Below are 27,749 nucleotides of genomic sequence, written 5' to 3' on the forward strand. Positions count from 1 at the left end.
TTTTTGTCATTTTTTTCAGCAAGGCAAGTCACATTTATTTATTGAGCACAAGATTTATTCATACACAAGATAATTCAAAGTACTTTACAGAAAAGAAGGCAAAAAAATAATTTAAAACCCCAAAAAGTAGATTAGAAAAGTAATAATGAATTAAATACTTTCAGTTGTCATACGCACATTTGAATATGATATAAAATATAATATAAAGTGTTTTCAGCCTGATGAAACTGAAATGCGGCCTCACCTTGTTTGGTCCTGACTGCGGGAATCTGCAGAAGACCTGCAGAAAAAATATTTGCATCCACACACTGATCTGTTTGACGTAGTGACAAAGTAAATCTGAAGGATCGTGTTCACCTTCGTCTGTCCGACGGAAGGATGTACAGATTGAACAACAGGGGTTCCCCGGATTGACCCCTGGGGAACCCCAACTAACTACTTCCTGTCATAGTTTAGAGCAACTAGAGATTCCAACACAGATTGTTTTTTACCAATATTTGCTCAATTTATTTTGTTCCCACACCTTTTCCTACATTTCTTTTTTCATCACTTTGTAATATCTATCTCTTGCTTTTTGCATTTTTTTAAATTAGTAAATGTTGACACTTAAACAGGAAGCAAACAAACGAGAAACCTGTCAACATGTAAAAAAAATGGTGTATTAATTATTAGTAATACTGTCTATATATGATTAAATGAGCATGTTGCATGGTGCAAACATGATGCTCCTTAATGTAACTTGTAACAAAACTTACCATACCATGCATAACACCCATAAGAACTGAAGAGAACAAGATAAGAATTGGGCTGGGAGTTATTCTCCAATCTAACACAAGAGTGCCTCATAAGTCCACCCTCAAGTCGAAGACCACCTCCAAAAAAAAAAAAAGTCCACTAAAGAGCTCTGGCTGCCCGTCCTCCAGCATCCCGACGTCTCAGCCTCACAGACAAGAATCTCTTGGGAAACTGGGAAGAAAACAAGTACTCTTTGAAAGGATTTGAGCAACAATTCATATGCTATTCTGCACACAGATCACCAAGAGGACCACCAGAGACTTCCACAGAGTGGCACTCCAAAATGCAAGTGATATTATGCACTTTGTTTGTCCTCCATATGAGCACTTGGTCCCAGGCTGACTCCTGTCCTGATGCCTGCGAGTGCACAGAATGGAAGAGTCACACCATCTCCTGTGTTGACATTGACAGACTCCCCGATTTCCCTGCAGGCACAGAGACTCTGTAAGTACATTTTCATCTGCTTTTTTTATTTTTTTATAGCTGTTGGATGTTAAACCTTGTCGGAATATTCATCATAATGCAGCTATTCCCCACCAAAAGTGTTCCCACATGACACTTTAACAGTCTGTCAAGTAGCCATGCTATCTGCCGGTTCAAAGCTCAGACTTTATTCTGGATTTTCATTGGATAGCGGTGTCCAAAGTGCAGTTTTTAATTGTCATACAGCACATTCTTAAAATGCAATTAAACAAGACAACAATAGCAAAAAAAAGTTGCCTTAATTATGTAAGAATAAAGTCATAATAGTATTAGGAAATAATGTATTTTTTAGAAGCATAAAATGGAAAGGATGTTATTTTTTAAAGTTGTAATATTGTGACAAACAAGAATGAAATTGCAAATTTGGGAAAACTAGGTCGGGGGAAAAGTTATGATATTAGGAGAATAAAGTCATACTCTTTACAAAAAACAGGAAAGATTCTCATTTTATGAGAATGAAGTGGTAATATTCTGAAGAAAAAACATGTCATTTTTCAAAGCATTAAGTTGTTATTTCTCATGTCAGAGGCAAAACTAAACAAAAAATTATATTGCCAATTTTGGAAAATTAGGTTGGGAAAAAGTTATACTTCAAGAATAAAGTCAAAATATTATTGAATAAAAGTCAGAGAAAATGTCAACTTTGGAATTTTTGGGGGCGAAAAAAAAAGAACAAGAAATGGAAAAACGTGAAAAATGTTCATACTAATAATACGCTTTTTCACCTACATTACAAAGCTGACATATAGGTTTTTCTTTCAGCCATAAAGTATATTATAACATCTTACCATATCATATCATATCATACAAGTTGGTTTGTAAAATGTAAAATATCAGAACTGATAAAGATAACATCGATCAGATTTATGTGAGTTCCATATTATAAAGTAAGTAAGTGTGCAGAAATGTTAGAAAATCTTAACTACAAATGCAATGACTGCATACAGAACACCTAAAACGGAAGAACGTGTCACCATTGGGGGGCTTCTTTGCGTATGCTCCTGTAAAAGGTCACCGCCTGTGTCAGTGGGAGTCAGAAAGGTGGAAAGAAAGCACCCTTAAAAGCCTGCAGAGCATGACGATGCCTTCAAACACAATGTTTGCAGCACTTTCTTAAGCATACTCTATCATCTTAGAATATGTATGGTTGAATATAGCCTATTAAAAGAAAAAGAAATGTAATAATTTAAACATTATTTTTGCCTGAATTAAGCATTTTATAGCATAGAACTGGCTAGATGAACAACAATACAAATACACTAAAGGTATTTAGAGGATGCAATCAAAAACAATGGAATGATATGGACGGTGAGACACACAAGCACCAGACTCGACAATTTCAACAACATGCAGACAACAGATAAAATAATCCCTAACACGGGCTACTGTTGTGACTGTAACTCATATGAAGCAAAAACTCAACTCAGAACCCCGATGTCACTTCCTGTCCACCCTCCACTCAGCTCCCAGAGTGCCGGAACACATTTAAAGCAATACACACAAGCATGAGTATTATTATTATTATTATCTTTTATGGCCACTATATTGGTTAATACATGTGTAAAGGTGACTATAGGGGTGTTATTTCATGTCTACAGGGCTCTAATGTCATAATGACCAACATGCTAGGTTGCTCTAACTATGGAAATATTATACTTATAAAAGGCATCACTTATCACAATCAGGTTTGGAACTAATTGACCGTGATAAGCGAGGGATTATTGTACTACACAGGCTCATAAAATGTAATCTTTTTTATATCCACTTAGGGCCTCCACTACGCCACCGCAAAAATGAAAATAATGTTAACACAACTGAAATGAGTTTAGCAGGTTTGAAAAATGTTTCTCTTTATTTTTCTTAAGCTGCTGTGCCTCCCTTCAAGTCCCAGGGGAGGCGCCCCTCACACTTTCAAAACCGCTGAATATACTGCTTATATAACTAACGGCAAAGTAAACAACAGTAATGGAAAATATATATATATATATATATGTATATATATATGTGCGGGAACATTCAACAGATGTTATTACAAAAACCATGTGACAGGTGTCCTGGCTGGTCAACCAAAAGGTATGGATCACTAAAGCCTACTATGGTTATAACAAGACACTATTTAAAGCATTTGTTAAATAAAAATGTTTTAGTTAGTATCAGTGGAGAAGCTCTAGCTTCATCTCATTATCCGTCAAAATAAAAGTCTATGGTAAACACCGCCATGTCGTCAATTCTGCTGACGCAACCATGAATTATGCGGCTTTTGCTTCACTTCAAAACCAATTCCCAACCTGTTTGTTTTCTCGGGTTTCCATCCAAATCCAAATTGAGGGTGTAATTTTCTCCTTAAGCCAATGAGACGGGCTCATTGGTTTTTATGCCGGTTATTTGGGTTGGTGCCGAGAGGTGCTATGCAGGTTCTGATGATGGGTGGGTTGGAATGTTCTAGGTGCCAAGGTCTGCTCTGTGTTGGGGTGTTTGTTTGAGTTTGTCAAAGTATTGTTGTGGTATGTAAAATGATCCCCCCCCAATGTGAGAGTGATGGAGCCAGATCAGAACCCTCTGACTCAGCTTATTGTTTCCTGACTGTATACAAGCAATGGCGTCATAGTAGTCATTTTTTGACATCAAAGTCAAACTGAAATGAACATTCATCTTACCAGCTGAGACACGTGACGGTTAAGTCTCCAGAAAACCATGCAAGGTAGGCCTCGAGTGTGATACAGCGGTTTCTCACATTCACCTCTCAGCACTCATGACCCTGCAAGGAATTTTTGGACCCTGGTTAAGGAATTTTTGGTGCAAAAACCTGCCACTTTATGCTTATAATCTCCATAATTGGTAGAAAACCTCATCTTGGTTGTACAGGAAGTAGTCCAGTCAAAAACATGTGGAACACACAATGTTACACTAATATACAGTACATGCAAAACAATATTTTATACTAATTTAGAACCTACAAACTGTATAAAGTCAGTTCAAATACCAACACTCCGTACGTATGTAGACGTGTAGTTTCAATGGGCAATATTTGTTAGGGAAATACAGGGTCAGGCAAAAATAATCTGACATACAGTAAACCTCGGATATATCGGACTCGGATATATCGGAAATTTGCTCACAACAGACAGATAAAAAAGAACCGATTTTTCTGTAATGCATTTCCAATAAAAATTCATTGCATATATCAGATTTTTTATAACGGATTTCGCCTATTTCGGACAAAATCTCCAGTCCCGTTCCAATGCATTTCCATTAAATTTCCCTCGCATATATCGGATGGCCGCATCGTGGCGCTCCGATTCGCCGAATCGTGACAGGCCGCTATACGACGTCATTTGCAGTGTTTGCAGCGTTGCCTGCGCGTCCAGGTACATTGGAAACATAGTCAAGGAAGTGCCTTTTTATAACGCATAAAATCTGATTTACGCATATACCGGATATAAATCTGATATATGCATAAAACGGACATTTTCCGGTATACGCATATAACGGATTTCGCTTATATCGGACAAAACCAGTGGGAACAATTGAATCCGATATACCCGAGGTTTACTGTATTTGTCGGTTAAATAAAAGGCAAATAAAGTAAAGAAACAAAAAAAAAGTGTTTTTATTTTCAAAAAGTACATATAATGCCATTCTGTTTTTTGGTTTCTTTTTCAGTTGTTGCCATGAATTGGAGTGGTGAGCATGGCGCTTTCATTGTGGAAACGTTTATCAAAAACAAATCTAACTGCAACTGAGTACCCGTTTGCACTTCAAACACCATCTTGTTATGGGTTACCAACTTCAGAGCGACTGGATCTGCATTGAAACCAAAACAAGCGGCTGACTTCGCACCGCCAGAACTGATTTAAATATTTAAAACACAATGAAACAGAATGGCATTATATGTACTTTTCGAAAATAAAAACACTTTTTTGTTTCTTTACTTTATTTTACTTTTATTTAACCTACAAATGTGTCAGATCATTTTGCCTGACCCTGTATAAAAATTGAGCTTGACATGAATTCCCCACTTTTTACAAATGCCATTTTTTTTGTGATGCACGGCTTGCTCACCCAACCCTCTAAACTTCTCCGTGTTAGCTTAACGATGTTCTTCTCGATTTCAGATCAATTTTGCTTTAAAATTTGCAGTACTGTGTGGAATCCACTGTACAAGGTCATCTGTTAACACTTGGTACTCAATCAATAGGTTGGGAAAAGTCCAAGATCACATTGCTAGTCAACAAAATTGATTTGTTTTGCCTTCTTCCAAGTTTGTAACAACTAAAGTTTTGGTGTTGCTTTAAAAAAAAAAAAAAAATCCCTTCTATCTTTCCAAGCAGATGGCTTTTCGAGACTCGCTTGTCCTCTGTGCCGTCAGATGCTTTTGCCAACCTGGTCAACATCTCGCGGATGTGAGTACCAACTCTCATTCTACTCTGCTCCACCTGCTCCTTTTCAGCCATGCCCCCCCCCCCACCCCACACACACACACACACACATACCCTTTGTCTGCCTCACACTCAAACGAATGATCCTCTCTCCGTCGAGTATCACCTCTGGCTGCACAGCTGGAAGCGTTAATACATTCCTCAAACGCCAAAAGCACTCATTTGACCGCAGGAAGGTTTTCAACACTGGTATTTGAGCCAAGCTTTAAAGGGGGCCGGGGGGACTCCCTGTAGAGAAGCATGATGTAGTCAAATATACTGTAGACCAGGGGTCTCAAACTCAATTTACTTGGGGGCCACTGGAGCTCGGGTCTGTGTGAGACTGGGCCGCATCAGGTTTTCAAAAAAAAAACAAAAAAAACGCATTTATTAAAAACAAAAAAATTTAAAAAACTGTGGCCCACAGTCAAATGTGGCCCGCAGGACACTAGTTTGAGGCCCCCGCCTTGATATGAAAGTTTAATGTTAGTGCGGCCCGCGCAAGTTTGATATGGATGCTGTATGGTATCATGTACCCAGAAAAAATTATTACGTTTGATTAATGTTCATGTTAAAAGTTAAATAACTGTTAATAGTTAATCCGTGTGGAAGTGGTAAGTTTTTGGCTATTTAAGTTTAAAGGAAATAACTTGAAGGCTACCGTTTAGGTCGCTAGCTCTCTAGTTTGCGAGTCAGTTGCGCAATATGTTGTAAATAAAGAGAGTATAAATGTGACTATAGTCGTGTTTTGTCATGTCTACAGGGCTCTAATAATGCTTTGTTCATTTTAATCTGAAAAAAAATAATTTGTCTACCCACCAACTATATGTGGTTTCTTAAGTTTTATTTGCCGTATTATTATTATATTTATTTATTTATTACTGATTGATTTTCTTTATTCTTGATTTGTTTATTTATTTTTCATCTTATTTTGTGTAGAAAAATAAAAAGTAAGATATTTGAGAAAAGTGGAATGTTTTATCAGAGCTTTTCTTGTAGAAAATTGGAACCAAAGCAAAGTTTTTAAAATTTTTTTGTTTTTAATAAATGCGTTTTTTTTTTGGAAAACCTGATGCGGCCCAGTCTCACCCAGACCCGAGCTCCAGTGGCCCCCAAGTAAATTGAGTTTGAGACCCTGCCATAGATGTTTCTTTAGTGATTAATACTAAAATGAGAAAATAAATAAAACCAATTGATTTAAGAGATATGTTCTATAGCTCTCAGTAATAGCCAGTAACAAAAGAACCTTCAATTTATTAATATGATTCTTTTGACGTTCAGTTTACCATTTTTGGAAATTAAAATTGAGGTTGTATAGTGACAAAAAAAACCTACATGCCCACACCAAAAGTATATCATGGATGAGGAAGCCTAAAAAGGTAACCAAGACATGAGAAGCAAATTTAATGGTAACTTATTATTTTTAGTGTATTTTATAGCTGATTTAATACATGGGTCAAAACCGACCCGTTAACATAAAGAGATGATACCAGAAATCTAACACAAGAAGAAGGTTAAAATCACATAAAACACGAACTCTCAGAGCAGAACAGTGCTTGTACTGTGATTGTTTCTTGTAGATATATATCGGTGGATGTGACCCTGCAGAGACTGGAGAGGAACTGCTTTCACAGCCTGAGGAAAATCACCCACATGTGAGTATCTCAAGTGAAGGGCACACACGCTTTATTGATCCTTGTTGAGTAAACTGCTCTATTAGCAGCTGGGTGATAGAAATGTTTCAGTTTCAGCCTTGGAAGAGGCTCACTTGCTTTACATTTGTGTGCTTTGATGGTTCGGTTTCGGAAACTGGATATTGGAATTGGCTGAGATGGTTTTGCCGAGCAAAAATGCCGAAGGAAAGATACGTTAGCGTACTCAGTGGAGTGCAGACCTTGGCTAACTGTTAACAGAAGGTGTGTTGTGTGACTGTGTGGTGGGTGGCATGCCCTGCAATCAGTAAGTAGTGTGTGACAATGTGGTGTGTATAATACAGTATACATAGACACCAATGAAAAAAAAAAAAAAAAAATATATATATATATATATATATATACACACACACTGTGTTAACATTTGAGTAATATCATATTTTTTGCACGAGAGGCAACTCCACAATAGAAGAGAGCACTTTTGTTACTTTTGTTTGTGTTACGTGAAGACAAATTTTAATGCATAATACAGTTTAGTTGCAAATATGAAAATGTTAAATACTTATATTGAATTGTTATTTTCATGTAAAGTAACCATTTTTTGTGTTTATGTTGTTAGTTTATAGTTGTTTACACATTTTGGCTAACTATATGGCTATATTTGTGTCAAAGTGAAATGTATCTTTTCACGAATAGCCTTTTTTTTTTTTTTTGCTGAAACTTATCTATGTTCAACTGCTGATTACTGAAAAAAAAAAAAACTGGAAGCAGAGAGTCCCATCTTTCTTTTGGTATATACCAAAAAAAACAGTCAAAAATGGCTGATACCAAGAGGGGTGGCTTTTGAAAAATTACTGAAATTGAATGAGTTAATCTTTGTAAATTTGATTAATTTGCTCAATTATCTCACAGAGATGCACAAGGTCCATTTTGAACACCCATCTATGAACAAATTTGGCTGCTTGACCAATTAAAGAGTAATACAAATGTCCAAAATCCTCTTTTCCTTGTCACAGGACACAACTATGGTGTCACCACACACACACACACACACACAGACTGCTATGTCACCCACCCCTATTTGTTAGAATTATTGATTCATTCATTTTCTACCGTTTTTCCTCACGAGGGTCACGGGGGTGCTGGAGCCTATCCCAGCTGTCTTCGGGCGAGAGGCGGGGTACACCCTGGACTGGTGGCCAGCCAATCACAGGGCACATATAGACAAACAACCATTCACACTCACATTCATACCTATGGACAATTTGGAGTCCAATATGCTAGCATGTTTTTGGAATGTGGGAGGAAACTCCGGGTACTCCGGAGAAAACCCATGCATGCACGGGGAGAACATGCAAACTCCACACAGAGATGGCCGAGGGTGGAATTGAACCCAGGTCTCCTAGCTGTGAGGTCTGCGCGCTAACCACTAGACCGCCGTGCCGCCCTTGTTAGAATTAATTATTCGTAAAAAAGTAATTATTCATGTCGCTCCGAATACCGTATTCGGGTTCAGCTCCACCCCATAACATACACTAGCTTATTGGAGCACAGCATCTTGAACGCGGCATAATAATAATAATTGGTAGAATTGGACAGTAGCGGTTTGGGATGGAGGGACTTGGCGATTTTTTTTTTCTCGTTTGTCATATTGAAATGCCGGAGATCCGTCACGATACAGTGAAAATTAAAATTATGACCGACTTATGGTGAATAAAAATTTTTTTTTTTAAATAAATTTTCATAGAAAAATCGGGTTCTTACATGTGGATAAATGCAAACAACCAAGTATCATGTATTATTTATTACGGACATGACTGTGGAGGCCGGTGCAAGCAGACAGGCAGAATAAGTTTGTCAGAGCGGAAAGAGCTCCTTCACGCTCCGGCTCTTGCAGGAGTGTCTCGGGTGGAAAAGTCAAGCAAGGTGCACTCTTACTCTTGTCTCAATTAGGAGATTTATGTATGCATTCTCCAGGTTTTGGACCACACACTTCCTTCTGCAGTGCACCTAGCTCTCCGTGTCCTGCTCCAAAACCTGCCTGTCTGAGTGACGGATTTCTTCCAACACAATCCACCGCAGCATTTCGCGGGACTTATTTCCACTCTCCAATTACGGTGTTAAATGCGGCCGTGTCGCCGTTTGCAGCGACTATGATTAACGACCGCGTGAATTGATGAACGCAAGTGCAGCTAAATGACCTCCTCGGTTAGTGTCTTTTCTAAAGTAGCGGACTAATTACAGATAACAAAAATACAGACAGAAGCAATCATTCCAAGCAGCTGAGGTTGGTATCTGTTTTCTGTTATTTGACATCTCTTGGGCCCTATTTTCCTCTGATTGGTGCGGTACACTAGATAATAGCGTCTCACTCAGGTTTCCTTCAGGGTCAGACACACAAATTAATGCACCGCTTCCCGTTGGCTGCTTTAGGCCAACAGCAGCTGTAGATGTGAGACAGCACTTGTAAACTGATGATTGGGCGGGTGGAACCGGGTGGGGGGGGGGGGGGGGTCCCGTCTCAACAGAAACCACATACTTCAAGACTGTTTGCGTTCTTTGCTAGGAATTAGAGAGGCACCAATGATGAAAGGAGGATAGATTGCTCAATACAGAGTTACGGTACACGCAAAGAAAAGTGTATTCTTACTTTTGCTTTACTTAAACTAGAGATAGGTTGCCTTATGTGCTATTATTTAATACATATATTGTATTTTTGGTTGTCTTTTTAAACCTTTTTAAACCTTTTTAAAATATTTTCCCAAGGCTAATCTAGAAAAATACACTCCTCTTCATGCAACAGTGCACAGAAAACATGCTTGGTCAATTAGCGACTCCAAATTGTCCATAGTGTGAATGGTTGTTTGAATATACATATGTGTCCTGTGATTGGCTGGCGACCAGTCCAGGGTGTACCCCGCCTCTCGCCCGAAGACAGCTGGGATAGGCCCCAGCACCCCCCACGACTCTTGTGAGGATAAGCGGTAGAAAATGAATGAATGAATGAATGATTTTAGTTAATAGTTAATCACAAAAGCAAAAAAAATGTGTGTGTTATGCTTGAAAGGTATCTTTTTGCAAAAAAGCCGTTTTTCTCAATTTTCTAGACAGGAAGTGATATTTTCCTGAAACGTACCTATGTTCCAAAATGTAGAAACAAACTTTTGTTTTTAATCTAATATTTTGGTAGATTCCTTGTTTATATAGCCATATAAAGCACAATATTCAGTGTACCTTGAAATATCAGTCAAAATCCTGTTCAAACATTCCATATTTTTTATTTTATTTTTACGGCACTTTTCAGTGTGGACCTAACCTTTCTTCATTAGTGTGTTGAAATTGTATCTATACAAGCTAACAAGTTAACAAGCATACAAATTGTATAAGTAATAACCAATGATCGGTCAAAACCTACCCTTAATTTTAATAGCTTGCAGATTAAAAGTATGATAATGCATATTAAAAGGTCGTCCTTTATGATGTTCTGTGTTACGATGGATGAAATAAAAACGTAATTTTGATCCATAAACACAAGACTCTCTTGAGAAGTAGTTACAGCGTGCACGGCGGAATAATAATACGTACCACGTGCAGCAAAAGAATGCGGCCTGTGCCTTGGAAGACTGAGGAAGGATAACATCGCTTACGAGTTAACTTCTTACACTTCATTACGTCTCCCATGCAGCAGTGTGCCAAAGAAAAGGAAAGCCATCAACTGGAAGTGAAAATGATCATAAAAGGCTCAGACAGGACAACTGAAAATATATTCAACGTGTAAGTCTGAACCCAAAAGCATCTGCATGACCAAATAAGTACACTAATTGGCAATGGTTCTATGAACTTATAAAGGAGCCTACTCAAATACAGTACAGTAAATCTCTCTGCCAGACTGTTAGCCAGGATGTGAATCAAGGCCAAGGCACATTTGGGCTTAGACATGACTGCAGTGCTCAGTGTAGTCTTGGGGAACCAGAGTAAACACATGCTAATGAAACACTTTTTTTTTTAAATTCTACTTCTGGATTTGGCTGTCGGCATCGCGTTTCCTTCATCTTGCCCGTTGACCTGTTCACAAGGACATGTTCAATTAAGTGTCTCTGGATGTGTTTGTATTCCACTGTATTCACAACTTTTCAACATTTAAAACACGGATGTTCATTTTCATTTTCAGAGAAATACGGAACGCCAAAAGTTTAACCTACGTTGACCCCGAAGCTTTTAAGAATCTCCCAAACCTGAAATATCTGTGAGTTTTAAATGTACCATTTAATACATTTGGTAAAACCCACCCTTTTGGGGCTTTTAATGTCAAGAATTAAACACAAACAGCACAAAAATGATAATATTTTATACAGGTTATTATACAGTAAACCTCGGATATATCGGACTCGCATATATCGGAAATTCGCTCACAACGGACAGATGAAAAAGAACCGATTTTTCTGTAATGCATTTCCAATAAAAATTCATTGCATATATCGGATTTTTCATAACAATTTCGCCTATTTCGGACAAAATCTCCAGTCCCGTTCCAATGCATTTCCATTAAATTTCCCTCGCATATATCGGATGGCCGCATCGTGGCGCTCCGAAGCTAGCTGACATTCTGAGACGTTTTAAAGCAGAGGACATTTTTAATGCCGACGAAACTGGGTTATTCTGGCAAATGCTGCCAGAAAACACCCTGGGATTTATTGAATGAGATCTTAACCTCACTATTGGAAATAACCTAGGCCTGACGGGCGTAACAGGGCCTAACTTAATTAACAATTTGTTATGCTCAGAGTCCAATAAAGTTAAATTCTCATTACCTTACGTCTCTTTTCATTGCCCAGTCCAGGTACATTGGAAACATAGTCAAGGAAGTGCCTTTTTATAACGGATAAAATCCGATTTACGCATATACCGGATATAAATCCGTTATATGCGTAAAACGGACATTTTCCGGTATACGCATATAACGGATTTCGCTTATATCGGACAAAACCAGTGGGAACAATTGAATCTGATATATCCGAGGTTTACTGTAGATAGAATACTGAAAAAGGACAAATACACTGATCTTGTCTAATATAATCTTTATGTTTCTCAGGGGAATTTTCAATACAGGCCTTACTGTCTTTCCCGACCTGAGCAACATCCACTCGACTGACAACAATTTCATCCTGTAAGTTATTACATTATAACGGTTATTGTATGGGTTATGAATGCATTTACAGTCATAACTAAATGTTTTGAGAATGATACATGTATACGTAGATGTTACTATGATATACTGAAACATGTCATACGTGTCAAAGGCTTTTATTGACAGTTTATGTCAAGACTTCATCTCTACAGTCCTGACCCTTTTCCAATTGACCGTGGAATGCTCTTGATTCACTTTTTGAATTCTGACTTATGGTAACCCGTTCTTTCATAATCCACATCAACGATGTAGTGCATCAACGGTGATTTACCCCCCCCATCTTGGTCCCGTGAGCTCAGTTCTGGTCAGATTTCAGTGATGAGGAACGTAATTCCGGTTAGTTGCTGGGGACACTTAAGTAAATAGTTTGGCTTTTCAAAAACAATGTGCAATACAACTGCATCACAAAAACGCGTAAACAATAAAAATCAGTGTAGTGTAGTGGTGGGCAAAACCGTTCATTTCAGTGAACCAAATCATTCCGGTTCATTCGGTGAAAAGAGCCATTCATTTCAGTCAATTGGTCATTAGTCTGTGATCAGTCGTGTCGATTCAGTCCGTTCACTCGTGTTCCGACTCAACAGCGCAACAACACGTGATGACTACTGATGTGTCGGTCATGAACGAACGGGTGAAAAGAACTAGTTCTTTTTTGTGAACGGAATTAACAGTGTGTCGGTCAATCGCTCGGTCTGGGTCTTTCAGTCGGCTAACCCCACGCACACACAGAGCGAGGCGCGACGATAGGATAAGACAGATAAGAACGCAGATAGTCCCGCTTTGCAAAAGGAACGGTGAACTGACTCTCCAGCCAATCAAAAAAAAAAAAAAGCATTTGCAATTGAACGGATTGTATAGGTCAGGGGTCTCAAACACGCGGCCCGTGGGCCAAATGTGGTCCGCAGGACACTAGTTTGAGGCCCCTGCCCTGATATGAAAGTTTAATGTTAGTGCGCCCGCGCAAGCTTGATATGGATGCTGTATGGTATCATGTACTCAGAAAAAATGATTACGTTTGATTAATCTTCATGTTAAAGGTTAAATAACTGTTAATAGTTATCCTCTCTATCCGTGTGGAAGTGGTAAGTTTTTGGCTATTTAAGTTTAAAGGAAATAACTTGAAGGCTACCGTTTAGGTCGCTAGCTCTTTAGTTTGCGAGTTAGCATGTGTCTCAAGACCCTGCAGTTGCGCAATATGTTGTAAATAAAGAGAGTATAAATGTGACTATAGTCGTGTTTTGTCATGTCTACAGGGCTCTAATAATGCTTTGTTCATTTTAATCTGAAAAAAAAAATGTCTACCGACCAACTATATGTGGTTTTTATTATTTGACGTTTTATTATTATTATTATATTTATTTATTACTAATTGATTTTCTTTATTCTTGATTTGTTTATTTATTTTTCATCTTATTTTGTGCAGAAAAATAAAAATTAAGATATTTGAGAACAGTGGAATGTTTTCTCAGAGCTTTTATTGTAGAAAATCGGAACCAAAGCACTGAAAAAGTTTGTATATTTTTCTGTTTTTAATAAATGCGTTTTGGTTTTTTTTGAAAAACCTGATGCGGCCCAGCCTTGCCCAGACCCTAGCTCCAGTGGCCCCTAAGTAAATTGAGTTTGAGACCCCTGGTATAGGTATTTTAGGGGCGGTGACCTTGTTTTTTCCGTTCATAAAAAGAACTAGTTCTTTTGACCTGCTCGTTCATGACTGACACACCACTAGTGCAGCGCTACAACGGAAGAGAGAAAGTAACTCTGCACGATCGCGAGGTTTGATTATCAGTATGCGGATGTTTGACACCCCTGGTTTACCTTAGGGATGTTCAAATTTCGAGGTTCCACTATATGTTTTCCAAAGCCTGACTCTGAATTCAGGTTCATCACTTTTTTTTTTTGACTTGTTCTTAAAGTGACAAGGCAATTTAGAGCAGACTGCCAAGCAAATTTGTGAGTTCCTGCTTTGGTTGCTTTCCAACTGCAATGTTACTCGTCGCCATGAACTGAACACGACACAAGCGCTTATGTTTGCACTTGTTTAAAAAGTATATACTCCCGAGATGCTCTGAGTCATCTAGTGTGTGCGGTTTTCACGCCGCTGAGTCATTCCATCAATCATCTTCGCTACACACTTTCATTTTCCAGCTATACTGTAATAAGTTACAACACATCAATCGTCCATAAGAACCCCGCCTGTGTCACTTTCCAGTGAGGAGTTCTCTGTATGTTTACAGCACCACTTAATGCGCTCTTTGTTTGTTTTTGTTTTTCCGCAGGGAAATTGTAGATCATCCTTACATGACGGTGGTCCCACCCAACTCATTCAGTGGCATCACCAGCGACGTGTTAACAGTGTGAGATATTGGCATACATGTTTTAAAATGTAACTATTCGTTTTTAAAAGCAGTAAAACCTCAAGGATTGAGCACAAACTTTCCCTCCAAATTAATAATAAAGATAAAAATCTATTCCGCAGTCAATCTATTGCCATTATTAAAACCATTATTACCAGTGCAGACAATGTTAATACAGAAATCAGTGCAGACCTCCTCCAAGCATAATACTTCGTGTCATATTATGATTTACACCATTTTAGTCCTACATATATTTTATCTACATATTTAGATTCTTGGCTGTATGGCGGATAAGTGGTTAGCGCGCAGGCCTCACAGCTAGGAGACCTGAGTTCAATTCCACAATTCCCCATGCTATGGTTAATTGGAGACTCCAAATTGTCCATAGGTATGAATGTGAGTGTGAATGGTTGTTTGTCTATATGTGCCCTGTGATTGGCTGATTGGGTGGGATAGGCTCCAGCACCCCCGCGACCCTCATGAGCGGTAGAAAATTAATGAATGAATTTAGATTCCTTGACTATTAAACATACAGTGAGCAATTGGATTCATAATGATATTATTATTAGTTCCGTGGTTATTTAAAAAAAAAAAAAATCTAATTTTCCATAATTTTTCTTCTGGATCTAGCTGCATAGCGTTTTAGCATAGCATAGCATAAATTTGTTGACACACTCCCGATTCCACAGATTCTTGTTTGTTGCATGTTTATACCTTCATTTGTTGTCTTCCTATGATTACAATTCCAATCGATCAATCGTTAATATTTTGTAGAACCTCAAACTTGCCCTGTTTCCCCCCTTCCTCCAATTTTCTAAAAAAAAAAAAAAGGGGGAAAAAAGTGATTCAAAATCTTGACAAATTGGAGGTCAACCGGTTTTGCCTATTGCGGTCGACCTCAGAATGTTTCACTGTAGTTGGACAGAGGGGCCATTTGTTTAAAAAAGTACTAACAAGCCACTTCACTATTCCAGAAAAAATAATAAAAAGCAAACATTGCGCCATAAATAGTAAGAATTTAATTAAGTCTACAGTAAAACCCAAAGCATATTGCCTTTTCATAACCCTAGAGGAGGTGCAGACAGGTCCGAATGACCTCACTTTGCAAACATGTCCTGACTGTGAATACAATATTAACACAAAAACACACAACAACAGGCGCTCATGCACATGTGGTTAGGTTTCAGACTGACGGAAGAGGGGATTGTACATTAATTACACCGAGCAGTATTTACAAAAAAAAAAGTAAGCCTTTAAACCACAAAATTACACACACAGAGACAAGACGTCACCGTGTTGATGTGAAATAAAGACGCATTGATGTGTTATTGATTAGTAGGTAACCCTTGTTGTCTTCCAGGATGCTGTACGGCAACGGCTTCAGGGAAATTCAACATCACGCGTTCAACGGGACCAAGCTGGATCAAGTGTATGTCAAAAGCTTGTCTTGCTGATTTGACGATAGTTAGAAGGGAAAAGTTGAAACGTTGGGAAAATGAGACGTGCGTTCAACTTCTCACCTACAAGCAATTAAGTGCATTTCTACCGTTTGCTTTGACAGCTTTGCTCAGCACTTTCGGACCTCACAACTCGTAGGATTAAAACTATAGCCGACATGTGTCATGCATGTTTTTTTTTTTTTTTTTTTTTTTTTTTTTAAATCCTGGTTTCATTGCATCTCAGTAGACCCGAACAAACCCTTAGCCAAGCTTTTGATTAGCCTGCTCAAGTTCTCATGGGAAAATATGCCTCCAAATTGAGCAAGAGGAAGTCTGCATTAAGAGTTCCTTTCTAGCGTCCACTCAGTGGACACTGGACTCTTTGTAACGGACTCCAAGAGGTCAATTATGACCATAATCATTACTTTGCAGCAACATGCATTCCACCGATCCAGAACCCTGCATATTCAGGATATGAGGTATTGAATACAATATCAGTGTGATGTAGCTTTACCCCCGTTTGTTTATTTCTAACTACGACAGACACTTTACAAGAGCCTAATTAAGCCATCTGTGAGTCTGAACATGTGTGTGGTGTTTGTGTTGGAGTGTGGATCTGCAGTCCAGCGTTAGGTGATTCCAACGGAGCTTAACCAAGACAAACACAGCTCCTTGTAGCGTTATTATTCTTATTACATTGGAGAGATGGTGTACTGTCTGCAAGTAGTCTTCTTAGGTCTGTGGGTGAGACTGTTGGATTTCAAGTATGTGCAGTTCTTAAGTTCATGGGAGTTTTATGCTACAATGAACGCTGATGTCGGTTTGACTGAAACAAGGACGATAACTTGATTATTTTCACTCTCCTGCACAGGGATCTCCACAGGAATAAGTATTTAACCACGTTGGATGAAAGAGCGTTTGTCGGCACTGTCAGCGGGCCCATGTTTCTGTAAGTACCTCGCAATTACTGTCTTTATCATCTTTAAAATGGGGAGAAAGAGTAGGGGAAAAACTCTAGAACAGGGGTCTCAAACTCAATTTACTTGGGGGCCACTGGAGCTAGGTCTGGGTGAGACTGGGCCGCATCAGGTTTTCCAAAAAAAAAAAAAAAACGCATTTATTAAAAACAGAAAAATGAATAAACTTTGCTTTGGTTCCGATTTTCTACAAGAAAAGCTTTGATAAAACATTCCACTGTTCTCAAATATCTTAATTTTTATTTTTCTACACAAAATAAGATGAAAAATAAATAAATAAATCAAGAATAAAGAAAATCAATCAGTAATAAATAAATATAATAATAATACAACGGCAAATAATAAAAACTTAAGAAACCACATATAGTTGGTGGGTAGACAAATTATTTTTTTCAGATTAAAATGAACAAAGCATTATTAGAGCCCTGTAGACATGACAAAACACGACTATAGTCACATTTATACTCTTTTTATTTACAACATATTGTGCAACTGCAGGGTCTTGAGACACATGCTAACTCGCAAACTAGAGAGGTAGCGACCTAAACGGTAGCCTTCAAGTTATTTCCTTTAAACTTAAATAGCCAAAAACTTACCACTTCCACACGGATAGGGAGGATAACTATTAACAGTTATTTAACCTTTAACATGAACATTAATAAAACAAAATAATTTTTTCTGGGTACATGATACCATACAGCATCCATATCAAACTTGCGCGGGCCGTACTAACATTAAACTTTCATTTCAAGGCGGGGGCCTCAAACTAGTGTCCTGCGGGCCACGCGTGTTTGAGACCCCTGCTCTAGAAGGACCAGAACTATCTTTCACAGCGAGTTTGTTTATGTTGAATAAAGACTCACCAAGCGGTTGTCAACTTTAGATTAATCGCCTTACATTTAAACAGTAAGAGTGATTAAAGCAAGGAGCAGCGTTCCTGAGAATGGGGAACATCATGGTGCATCGTGGCGGCTCTTAAAATTGACTACGCCCCTCTTGCTTCGACCGACAGATATAGTCATTGTTGCTCTCAGAGCAGGAAGGGTGGTGGGTCTCCTGTGATGCCCCGTTTGGTTTGGGTCCATAGCAACACATTCCGTTCAGGACTCGTCCTTGGGATTCTGGAATTTCTTTGTAAGAACTCTTCCCGCAATAACCAGACTCCTCAACTTTTTGAATAAGTAAACTAACTTTCTGGTCTGGTCTCTGTGCCCGTCCTTGAAGATTATGGGTTAAATAAAATTGACTACGCCCCCTCTTGCTTCGACCGACTCATTGCGACTTCACTGTTCCTCTCAGAGCAGGAAGGGTGGTGGGTCTCCTGTGATGTCCAATTTGGTTTGGGTCCGTAGCAACACATTCTGTCCAGGGCTCGTCCTTGGGATTCTGGAATTTCCTTGTTAAAACCCGACGCCTCAACTCTTATATTTGAATAAGTCAACTAACTTACTAATTTTCTGGTCTGGTCTCTGTGCCTGTCCTTGAAGATTATGTGTTAACTCAGGGGTCGGCAACCTTTACTGTGAAAAGAGCCATTTTACTCCCTGGCCCACGGTCTCCCACGGTTTTGGCCGTAAAATTTGGAAGGAATTTTGGGGTATCAAAGTAGTTCAGATAAGAAAAGACAAGTTGATCGAGTACTTTTGCTAGTATTGGAGATAAACTTACATGAATGTATGCATCAATTACTGTAAACTTACCCACTCTACCGCAAACAAGCTCCCATGCTGTTTTTTTTTTTTAAATGATCTGTCATTTATTTTTTTACAAATGTCAAATTGTGACACAAGTAGCATAGTAAGTAGCAATAGCGTCCTGTCTGCTCATCCAATCACCAGTCAGAACTCACACGGTGTGTATTTTCCCCACTCGAGTGTTTGCATTGCAAAGGGAGCCACAACAAAGAGGCCAAAGAGCAACATGCGGCTCTGGAGCCGCATGTTGCTGACCCCTGGGTTAACTATTTCTCACACAGGGAAAGAAGTACCACAGAGTCTATACAGTGGTATCTCAGTTAACTGCTTGTTTAGCGTCCCGTTTGATTATGCCGCCATTTTGGATCACACAGCTAAGATGAACTCTTGGAACGTTTCGGTGTTGAAGGCAACACCAATCGGTGCAGTGTTTTACGATAATTCTAACAAACCATCTGTGCTTTTCCCTCATTCATTTGTTTCTCTGTGCCTCAGTGACATATCCCAGACGGGTATCACCTCCTTGCCCACCAGAGGTATGGAGTCCCTAAGAGAGCTGAAGGCACGTAATGTCTGGGCGCTCAAGAAACTGCCACCCATCACAACCTTCAAGCACCTTACCACGGCTAACCTCACCTACCCCAGCCACTGCTGCGGCTTCAAAAATCTCAAAAAGAAACGAGGGTGAGCTTTGTTGTAATTGGATTTTTTTTTGTTCTTGTTCAAATTAGCTTTATAGACACTATTTGTTATGTGTTGGTTGTATGAAAGCAAATAAAAAAACTCCCAGTTTGCAGTATTATGCTATTTGGGTGATGTACCACAGTGTAGCATAATGTGGATGTTGGCGGGGACTGAATCAACTCCCTGACGTATTTACATAGAAACGTCTAACTTGGCCGCCATAATTAGTGTCACTCCATGTTGTTATTGTAGGACCAAGCATAAGCCAGATTTATAATAACTTATAATAGGAATCACTTTCCTTAAAAGTACTGTCTATATAACGTAAATGATATCATTGTGAGCGTGAAGCATGTCTCTCCTGGTGTGAACCAGAGGACACCAGGGTGCAGCAGCTTGAGAAATATATTTTAGAAAAGTGTTTTGAAAATTATGATTTCTGGTACAGCTTAAAGGGCAAAAATTACAATACAGTACCAGAGAATACAGTAGCATAAAATCACATTTTATAAAAATGGCAGACAGGAACAAGATTTCACATCAGTGGTTGAGACGGCAAGGAGTGATTGTTATATGACATATTTATACATTTTCACAAATATAAAAGAGGAAAAGCGGCAGAAAATGAATGAATGAATTACAATGGAACCCCCCAAACTCGAACACTATTTGTTTCATGACATTGATTTTCAAGTTTAAAACATAAAATTTTCAATTATTCATAGCACCTGAACTGTACAGATAAATGTTATTATCAACAGCCATACAAGAATGCCATTCCTGTATAATAAAAGTACAATAAAGTAAAACTACTCATCCTTGGAAGGCGACTGCCAGAATGGGGATGGGTAATTCAGCACTAGTCAGAAAGCGTTAACATCAAATTAATTTGGTTATGTAATTATTATTATTATTATTAGTCGGCTGCACGACATCCGAGTGGTTAGCATGCAGGCCACACAGCTAGGAGACCCGAGTTCGATTCCACCCTCGGCCATCTCTGTGTGGAGTTTGCATGTTCTCCCTGTGCAAGCGTGGGTTTTCTCCGGTTTCCTCCCACATTCCAAAAACATGCTAGGTTAATTATCGCCTCCAAATTGTCCATAGGTATGAATGTGAGTGTGAATGGTTGTTTGTCTATATGTGCCCTGTGATTGGCTGGAGACCAGTCCAAGGATGTACTCCGCCTCTCGCCCGAAGACAGCCAGCACCCCCCGTGACCCCGTGAGGATAAGCGGTAAAAAAAATGATTGAATTATTATTAAAATCAATCTTGCTCATGTTTTTAGGTTTTTGGATTATATCATCTGCAACCTGACGGCATTCTATGATCAGCATCACAAGCGTTCTGTGGCGCCCCTGCATGCTCCATCCCTCCAAGATGTGATCGAGGAGGCTCCAGAGGAACAGACGAGTGATGCCGATCACAGAGGCGACTTCCATGGCAGCCTGCACTACCACTCCTACTTTGGGGGCCATCCGGATGAGAACGTCGGCTTTGGTGAGACCCTGAAGAACCCCCAGGAGGACACGAGTCAGGACTTTGATAATCGTTACGATTACGTGGTGTGCGAGGAGGGTGAGGAAGTGACGTGCGTGCCGGTGCCTGATGAGTTCAACCCTTGCGAAGACATCATGGGCTTCGCCTTCCTGAGAGTGTCGGTGTGGTTTGTGAGTCTGCTGGCTGTTCTTGGAAATGTGGTGGTGCTCCTGGTGCTCCTCACCAGCCACTACAAGCTCTCCGTGTCCCGCTTCCTTATGTGCCACCTGGCTTTTGCAGACCTCTGCATGGGGATTTATCTGCTCCTTATCGCCTCGGTGGACCTCCACACGCGGGCCGAGTACTTTAACCACGCCATCGACTGGCAAACGGGCCCGGGCTGTGCGCTGGCAGGTTTCTTCACCGTGTTTGCCAGCGAGTTGTCCGTCTACACTCTAACTGTGATCACTCTTGAGAGGTGGTACGCCATCACGTTTGCAATGCGGCTCGACCGGAAGCTTCATCTTCACCACGCGGCCTCAGCGATGCTTGGCGGATGGATCTTCTGCCTTCTTCTAGCACTGCTTCCTCTAGTCGGGGTTAGCAGCTACCAGAAGGTCAGCATATGTCTACCAATGGACATCCAGTCCACCGAAGCTCTGGTGTACGTCATCTCAGTGCTGGTCCTCAACATCATAGCCTTTCTGGTGATCTGCGCTTGCTACGTGAAGATCTACTGCAATGTACATAATCCTCAATACCGATCCGGATCAAAGGACACAAACATCGCAAAACGCATGGCTGTACTCATATTTACCGACTTTCTGTGTATGGCACCGATTTCCTTCTACGCCATGTCAGCGGTGTTGGACCAGCCACTCATCACAGTCTCAAACTCTAAGATACTATTGGTGCTTTTCTACCCACTCAACTCCTGCGCCAACCCGTTCCTTTACGCCATCTTCACCAAGGCCTTCCGTGGGGACGTCTTCATCCTGCTCAGTAAAGTAGGTCTGTGCCAGCGGCAAGCTCAGGTATTCAGAGGTCAGACCATCTCGTCTAAAGGCAGCAGCGGGACATCCCAAGTCCGTAAAGACAAGGACAAATTTAGAAAAAGTCCAAATAACTCGACTCTTCACCTCAAGAAGTGCTCCAGGTGTACGTATCATCAAGTGGTCAGCCGACAGGCAAACAACCCTGAGGACAACCAAAAAAACGGAGACGTGAGCTGAACACCAGCCCGAACTCTTGAAAGGGGAAAAAAAAAAAAAAAAAAAGGCCTTGAAGTGCCGGCGGACCTGTTGGAATATTTAAAACAGAAAGCTCCAGTGGGCTTCCTTTGGCCGGCCAAGTTCAGCTGCTTTCTCAATTTCAGTTGTGATGATTTTACGCCTCCAGTTGGTGGATATAATATCAAGTGTCACTGAAATATGACTTTGACCTCATCTCGACAACCCTGAGCCCTTGTTACGCAAGCACAGCGGGGATGGCAATGAGCACAAGTTCTTCTAAAAGGAGTAAAAAAGTAATGCATGACATTATTTTATGTGATTTTTTTCTAATACATTGTCTTTGCAAAATTACAGTTTGTGTCATCTAATTCTGGTAAAATGAGTACGTCTTAATATTCAAACTTTTCCTAGTAAAATTTGAATTATAGATATATAAAATATAATAATAAAAAAAACTTGTACAAATATACCATATTTGTATAGTTTAATTTGGCTGTATATATTTTCATTTCAACCCCAATACTCTTACTTATTTTCAGTTAATATGTCCACTATATTGGGTAATATGAGTGTAAAAATTACTATATGGGTGTTATTTCATGTGCAGAGGGCTCTAACAAGGTCAAAAACTGTATTCAGAAGGTCATAAACAGGTTTTCCTTGCTCTAACTGCAAAACCTATTTGATTTTTAAATAAGGAATTCTACTTTGTGGAAATGGAATGAATTAAATTACTATAGGGGTGTTATTTCATGTGTAGAGGGCTCTAATAAGGTCAAAACTGTATTCAGAAGGCCATAAACATGTTTCCATGCTCTAACTGCAAAAACTATTTGATTTATAAATAAGGAATTCTACTGTGTGGAGATAGAATGAATTAAATTACTATATGGGTGTTATTTCATGTGTAGAGGGCTCTAATAAAATCAAAAACATGTTTCCGTGCTATAACTGCAAAAAAATATTTGATTTATGAATAAGGAATTCTACTTTGTGGAAATGGAATGGATTAAATTACTATAGGGGTATTATTTCATGTGTAGAGAGCTCTAGTAAGGTCAAAAACTGTATTCAGAAGGTCATAAACAGGTTTTCCACGCTCTAACTGCAAAAAATATTTGGTTTATAAATGAGGAATTCTACTTTGTGGAAATGGAATGAATGAACCACAATAAAAAAGGGATTACTATACTACAACATTTCTTCTTGTCATAGGAATACCTCAGTATATTGTATATTATTGAAAAGTTGTTTTTTTTTTTGTAATCTGAGACTGAACATTAGTATATATGATGGTAATTGTATGTCTTTTGTTTCTAACCATAGGCTTATATGAATGGAAAATAGATAGATGGATGTTCATAGTTAAATAATTTATTGTATTATTGAAAAATAACTAATCATTTGTTTGTTGCTTTTTTTTCCTGACAGTTAATATCATTATAAATGTTGTACACTGATGCTGGAAATGTAGTTTGCACAGTTTGGTCTCCCAAGAAGAGCTTGGCATCCAATTCCACAACTAAACCCCTGGTCGGATTTTGAGTATTAGCAATTTACAACAAATTACACGCAGGTATGAGAACCACAAATATCGTCTGTCTGAATCTCTCCCGTGGAATGTCATGGTTGCTTTTCTTTGATTTTTTTCCATCCTCTTACGGGAACAAGTGACTTATACAATCAGCAGAGATAGTTTTGCCTTCACCGGGTGAGATTTAAGTAAATAATGGACACACACACACACACACGTGTGTGTTGCTTGTGTGATAGTAAAGTATTACAAGTCAAAGGAGACTGTCTCCCGACAACGGCAGCCTAACATCTGGTTAGCATTTCATCCGCAAGGTGACTTTTTTTGTGTTTTTTTTTTTTTTTAAAGGAAAAATGCTCCGATTTCCTGGAAAGGTAGACACTTTTAGATCTTCTGGAATTTTGATAATTTGCAAGGATATGACCACACTCATGCCTTCTCTGAGCATCAGCGAGACCCTTTGATTTCAAGTGGATTTAAAAATACTGTAAAATGGAAAATTCATCATAGTTGCACTGCAGTCCTGTTGTAGGCAGCGTGTTCATTAAACACTGTGTGCATCCCTTGGTGAGTCATTGCCCCCAATGCAAGTGGACTCAAGCTCAACCGTGACCCTAATGAGGCCATGTGGCATTAAAAAAAATGGATGAATGGATGTTTGTATTGATAATTGTGATTTTTTTTCCCCCTAAGCATCATGGAATTATTTTGTGCATTTGCCTTTAATTTCTTGATTATCAAAATAAACCACCCAAATGACTTCCTGTTGCTTGTTATGCTTTGCCATAAAAACAAATGGATGAGCTAGCAGGGCTGTAGAGAGTCGCTACAGACACATTGCACAGCATGCCTTGTGGGTTACCACTGCATGTGTAGTTTTGCATGTACAGTCGTCCCTCGTTTATTGCAGTTAATTGTTTTCAGACCTAAACTAAAGTCATATTTGACATTAAATGAATATTTTTGTACTTTGACCATAATGTATTTTTTTTAGTTCGACCAAAGAAACTGTTAGTCTTTTTAAATAGAGATTTTAGCATTACTAGAGCCACAAAGACATGAAATAACACCCTTATAGTCACTTTCGCACTCCTAATATCACTGCAGGACATAAAAGACACCCACCTCTAGCATAGCAAGCTACCAAGGTAACACACTTTAGCTTCAAATTGCATGACAAAATATCGCTGCCACCTTAAGGATTTATTAATAGATGACACCCACCTGCATAAAGTTGAAAAAAGATTCAGAATATCTAAAATGTGCATCCATTATTCATGATATTTTGCCATTTATTGGGGATTTAGAGACCCCATGAATAACAGGGATCTACTGGCTACACATATTTTACAAGAATAAGTCATAAAAATCATTACAATAAAAGAAATCACAATTTTATGAGAAGGAATGACATTTGAACATGACAAAAATGAAGTTGTGCCTCTTCCTCTACTCATTTCCAGTTGAAGTGAGCAAATGTTAACTTGTTAGGCATGTCCAAAACAATAAACCATACCTTAAACCCTGAATGATGGGATCAGAACTGCACGTTGGAGGTCTCCTAACTCCGGATTAGGTTTCTGCAGTCAACCATAGAGAGAAACAATCAGCATCAGAAGATTTACGATACAATTCTAGCAGTTTTTCTTTTTTTCCCAGTTCCTATTCCTGGGAACATCAAATCCCTGCATTTATGACGTCATTCCACGGGCCAGTAGGCATGGACGGCACTCTTGTGGGGTCAAGCTGTTGCCTCTCATTAGAAAGCTGTAGAAAGTGGAGGAGTTACTAAAACAACCTGGAACTGGGAGATGCATGGTAAAATAATGTATCTGGAATTCTGAGTCATCTGAGAGAGGCTCACCCAGACGTGCCAGGTGAGACCGACGAGGACCAGATAAAGAGAAAATGTCTCATTTAGCCTGAATAATGAGGCTTTGTGATAAAACACAACATCAATACAGCAAAGGGAATGATGAAGGAAATACACAGGGATTGTATCACAGAGGTCAGGGGAGGAATTAGGAGGAAAAGGAGGACCACAAACCTCCAGACGTTGGATTAGTTGGTCAGAAAAGTGAATTTGAAGGCAGCTTGGAGTCGATCCTACCTCCAAAGACATCTTTTCAGGACAATGATTACTTATATTTAGCCCAGGATTAGAGCGGCGGCATTGGGCAAAAAAACAGGAATCATGATTTTCTTGCTTATAATTTAGTTTAAAATTATCTAATTCAGTTTAGGTTTTTGAGTTTCTTTTTAATTATTGTTTTATTGAACTCATTTTGTCCTGTTTTAAAGAAACAGCTGACAGCTGAAGGAGACTTTCTTCATGCAAATCTGCTAAATGATACACAATCTGTAGAAAGGTTTTATAGTAGCAATGACAAATCAGTTATGCATGATAATTGCACACAAAATACAATCATTTTAAGCTTATGGTACAATAATTAACATGTAAGCTAAAAACGTGTACCACAAAATAAACATGTAGCTGCATGACACAGCTAGCATTACTCTAAATTAGCTTAGCTGCATGACACAGCTAGCGTTTCTAAATTAGCTTAGCTGCATGACGCAGCTAGCATTACTAAATTAGCTTAGCTGCATGACACAGCTAGCATTACTAAATTAGCTTGCTCTTGTTACCTTGTCAGTGTTATTAAGCTCCGAACCGTCGTGAGGGAGAGCCGACATCAACACGGGAATAAACTTGTTGAATAAACGGGAATAAACAAACATTTATTTGGAACGTGACAGCTGAGCATGCGCAGAACAAACTCACAATTAACTCCTTCTCCAGCACGTGATGCTCACACTTCCGCCTTTTTTAACCCCGCCCCCTTCACGTGCCAAAGGCGAAAGGTCACATAAGTCCCGTATTATGGAGCTGTCCCGGGCAATACATTTAATACCCTCATTAGTAGAGACACACGACCAAAGTTACAGCAATAAAAGTACGTTCACAACACATTTACGCACTTTTAGATTATGTGTTGCCAAGGGTTACTCAAGTAGTTACTGTCAAAATGACGTTTATACTAATTGCCCGCTGCTTACGGATGGTGCCCACTAGATAGCGCCATGCCAGACGCCTGATCAAGCAGGTTGGCGTGGCCGCCATATTGGATACAGGTAAATGGACCAAAAGTTAATTTAAGCCTTTTATTTACCCATTCACACATTCATATATTTGGGGAAATTTTGGGGGGGCTTTTCAGTCTTACCTGCGAAAGTCATTTCAGATCTGGTTTGGACTGTAAAACGTTGGTTAAATTCCATGCAGCACATGAATGAGCCACATTCAGTATGAGGTGACGCATGTATGGATGGGTGTTGCCATATAAAACTACCAAAATTATTTAGATAATGGCAGTAACCATGGGGTAATAAAGACAACAAAACATAATTAATGAAAAAAGTGAAAAGTAAACTAAAAAAGTTAAAAGACAAATTAAAAAACTTAAAACAAAGACAACACTGACATCTACTGGATGAAGAAAGAAAGAACAATTACTTTTGCAAATTAACAGAATTAAGTTGTATAAGTGACTGTATAAATGAGTTTTCTGCAAAAATCTGTAAAATAAAAAACATGGCGTTTCCATTGACAAATTTGCAACCATATTTTCTTTTTATATGTATTGTATATATTCTCAATTGTCCAAATCCATTGTAGATGAACATTTGAAGTGCTATATACAACGTATCCAAAAATTCAGATTTAATTTATTCCTGTTTACATTGGTCAAAAGCCATGTTTTTCCTAATCAGATGTGTGATTGACCAGGGGAGAAAGTGGTAAAAAATGAACAAAAG

The 27,749-nt window shown here is 39.0% G+C and overlaps 1 protein-coding gene and 2 long non-coding RNA genes across 4 annotated transcripts; 1 reads left to right on the top strand and 2 right to left on the bottom strand.

Moving 5' to 3' along the window:
* On the bottom strand, nt 1-5,976 carry LOC131139154 (uncharacterized). Its single transcript, XR_009132202.1, has 3 exons — nt 5,772-5,976; nt 3,936-4,036; nt 1-1,220 (listed from the first exon to the last, which is right to left on the bottom strand). It is a non-coding gene; the product is annotated as an uncharacterized LOC131139154 (long non-coding RNA).
* Nucleotides 770-24,624, top strand: tshr (thyroid stimulating hormone receptor). The gene is made up of 10 exons (XM_058088337.1): nt 770-1,239; nt 5,610-5,681; nt 7,277-7,351; nt 11,520-11,594; nt 12,441-12,515; nt 14,813-14,890; nt 16,251-16,319; nt 17,201-17,278; nt 19,496-19,684; nt 20,974-24,624. Exons 1-10 carry the CDS (start codon nt 1,079-1,081, stop codon nt 22,394-22,396), a joined length of 2,295 nt encoding a protein of 764 aa, XP_057944320.1. The 5' UTR covers nt 770-1,078; the 3' UTR covers nt 22,397-24,624.
* On the bottom strand, nt 18,067-26,729 carry LOC131139082 (uncharacterized). 2 transcript variants are annotated; one of them, XR_009132190.1, is made up of 5 exons: nt 26,580-26,729; nt 25,447-25,510; nt 22,304-22,361; nt 21,982-22,223; nt 18,067-21,900 (listed from the first exon to the last, which is right to left on the bottom strand). It is a non-coding gene; the product is annotated as an uncharacterized LOC131139082 (long non-coding RNA). The 2 variants fall into 2 exon arrangements; XR_009132187.1 differs by having other exon boundaries at nt 21,982-22,361.
* Between the last annotated feature and the right edge of the window lie 1,020 nt (nt 26,730-27,749).

Source organism: Doryrhamphus excisus, chromosome 1, assembly GCF_030265055.1.
Source record: "Doryrhamphus excisus isolate RoL2022-K1 chromosome 1, RoL_Dexc_1.0, whole genome shotgun sequence".
NCBI lineage: Eukaryota > Metazoa > Chordata > Actinopteri > Syngnathiformes > Syngnathidae > Doryrhamphus > Doryrhamphus excisus.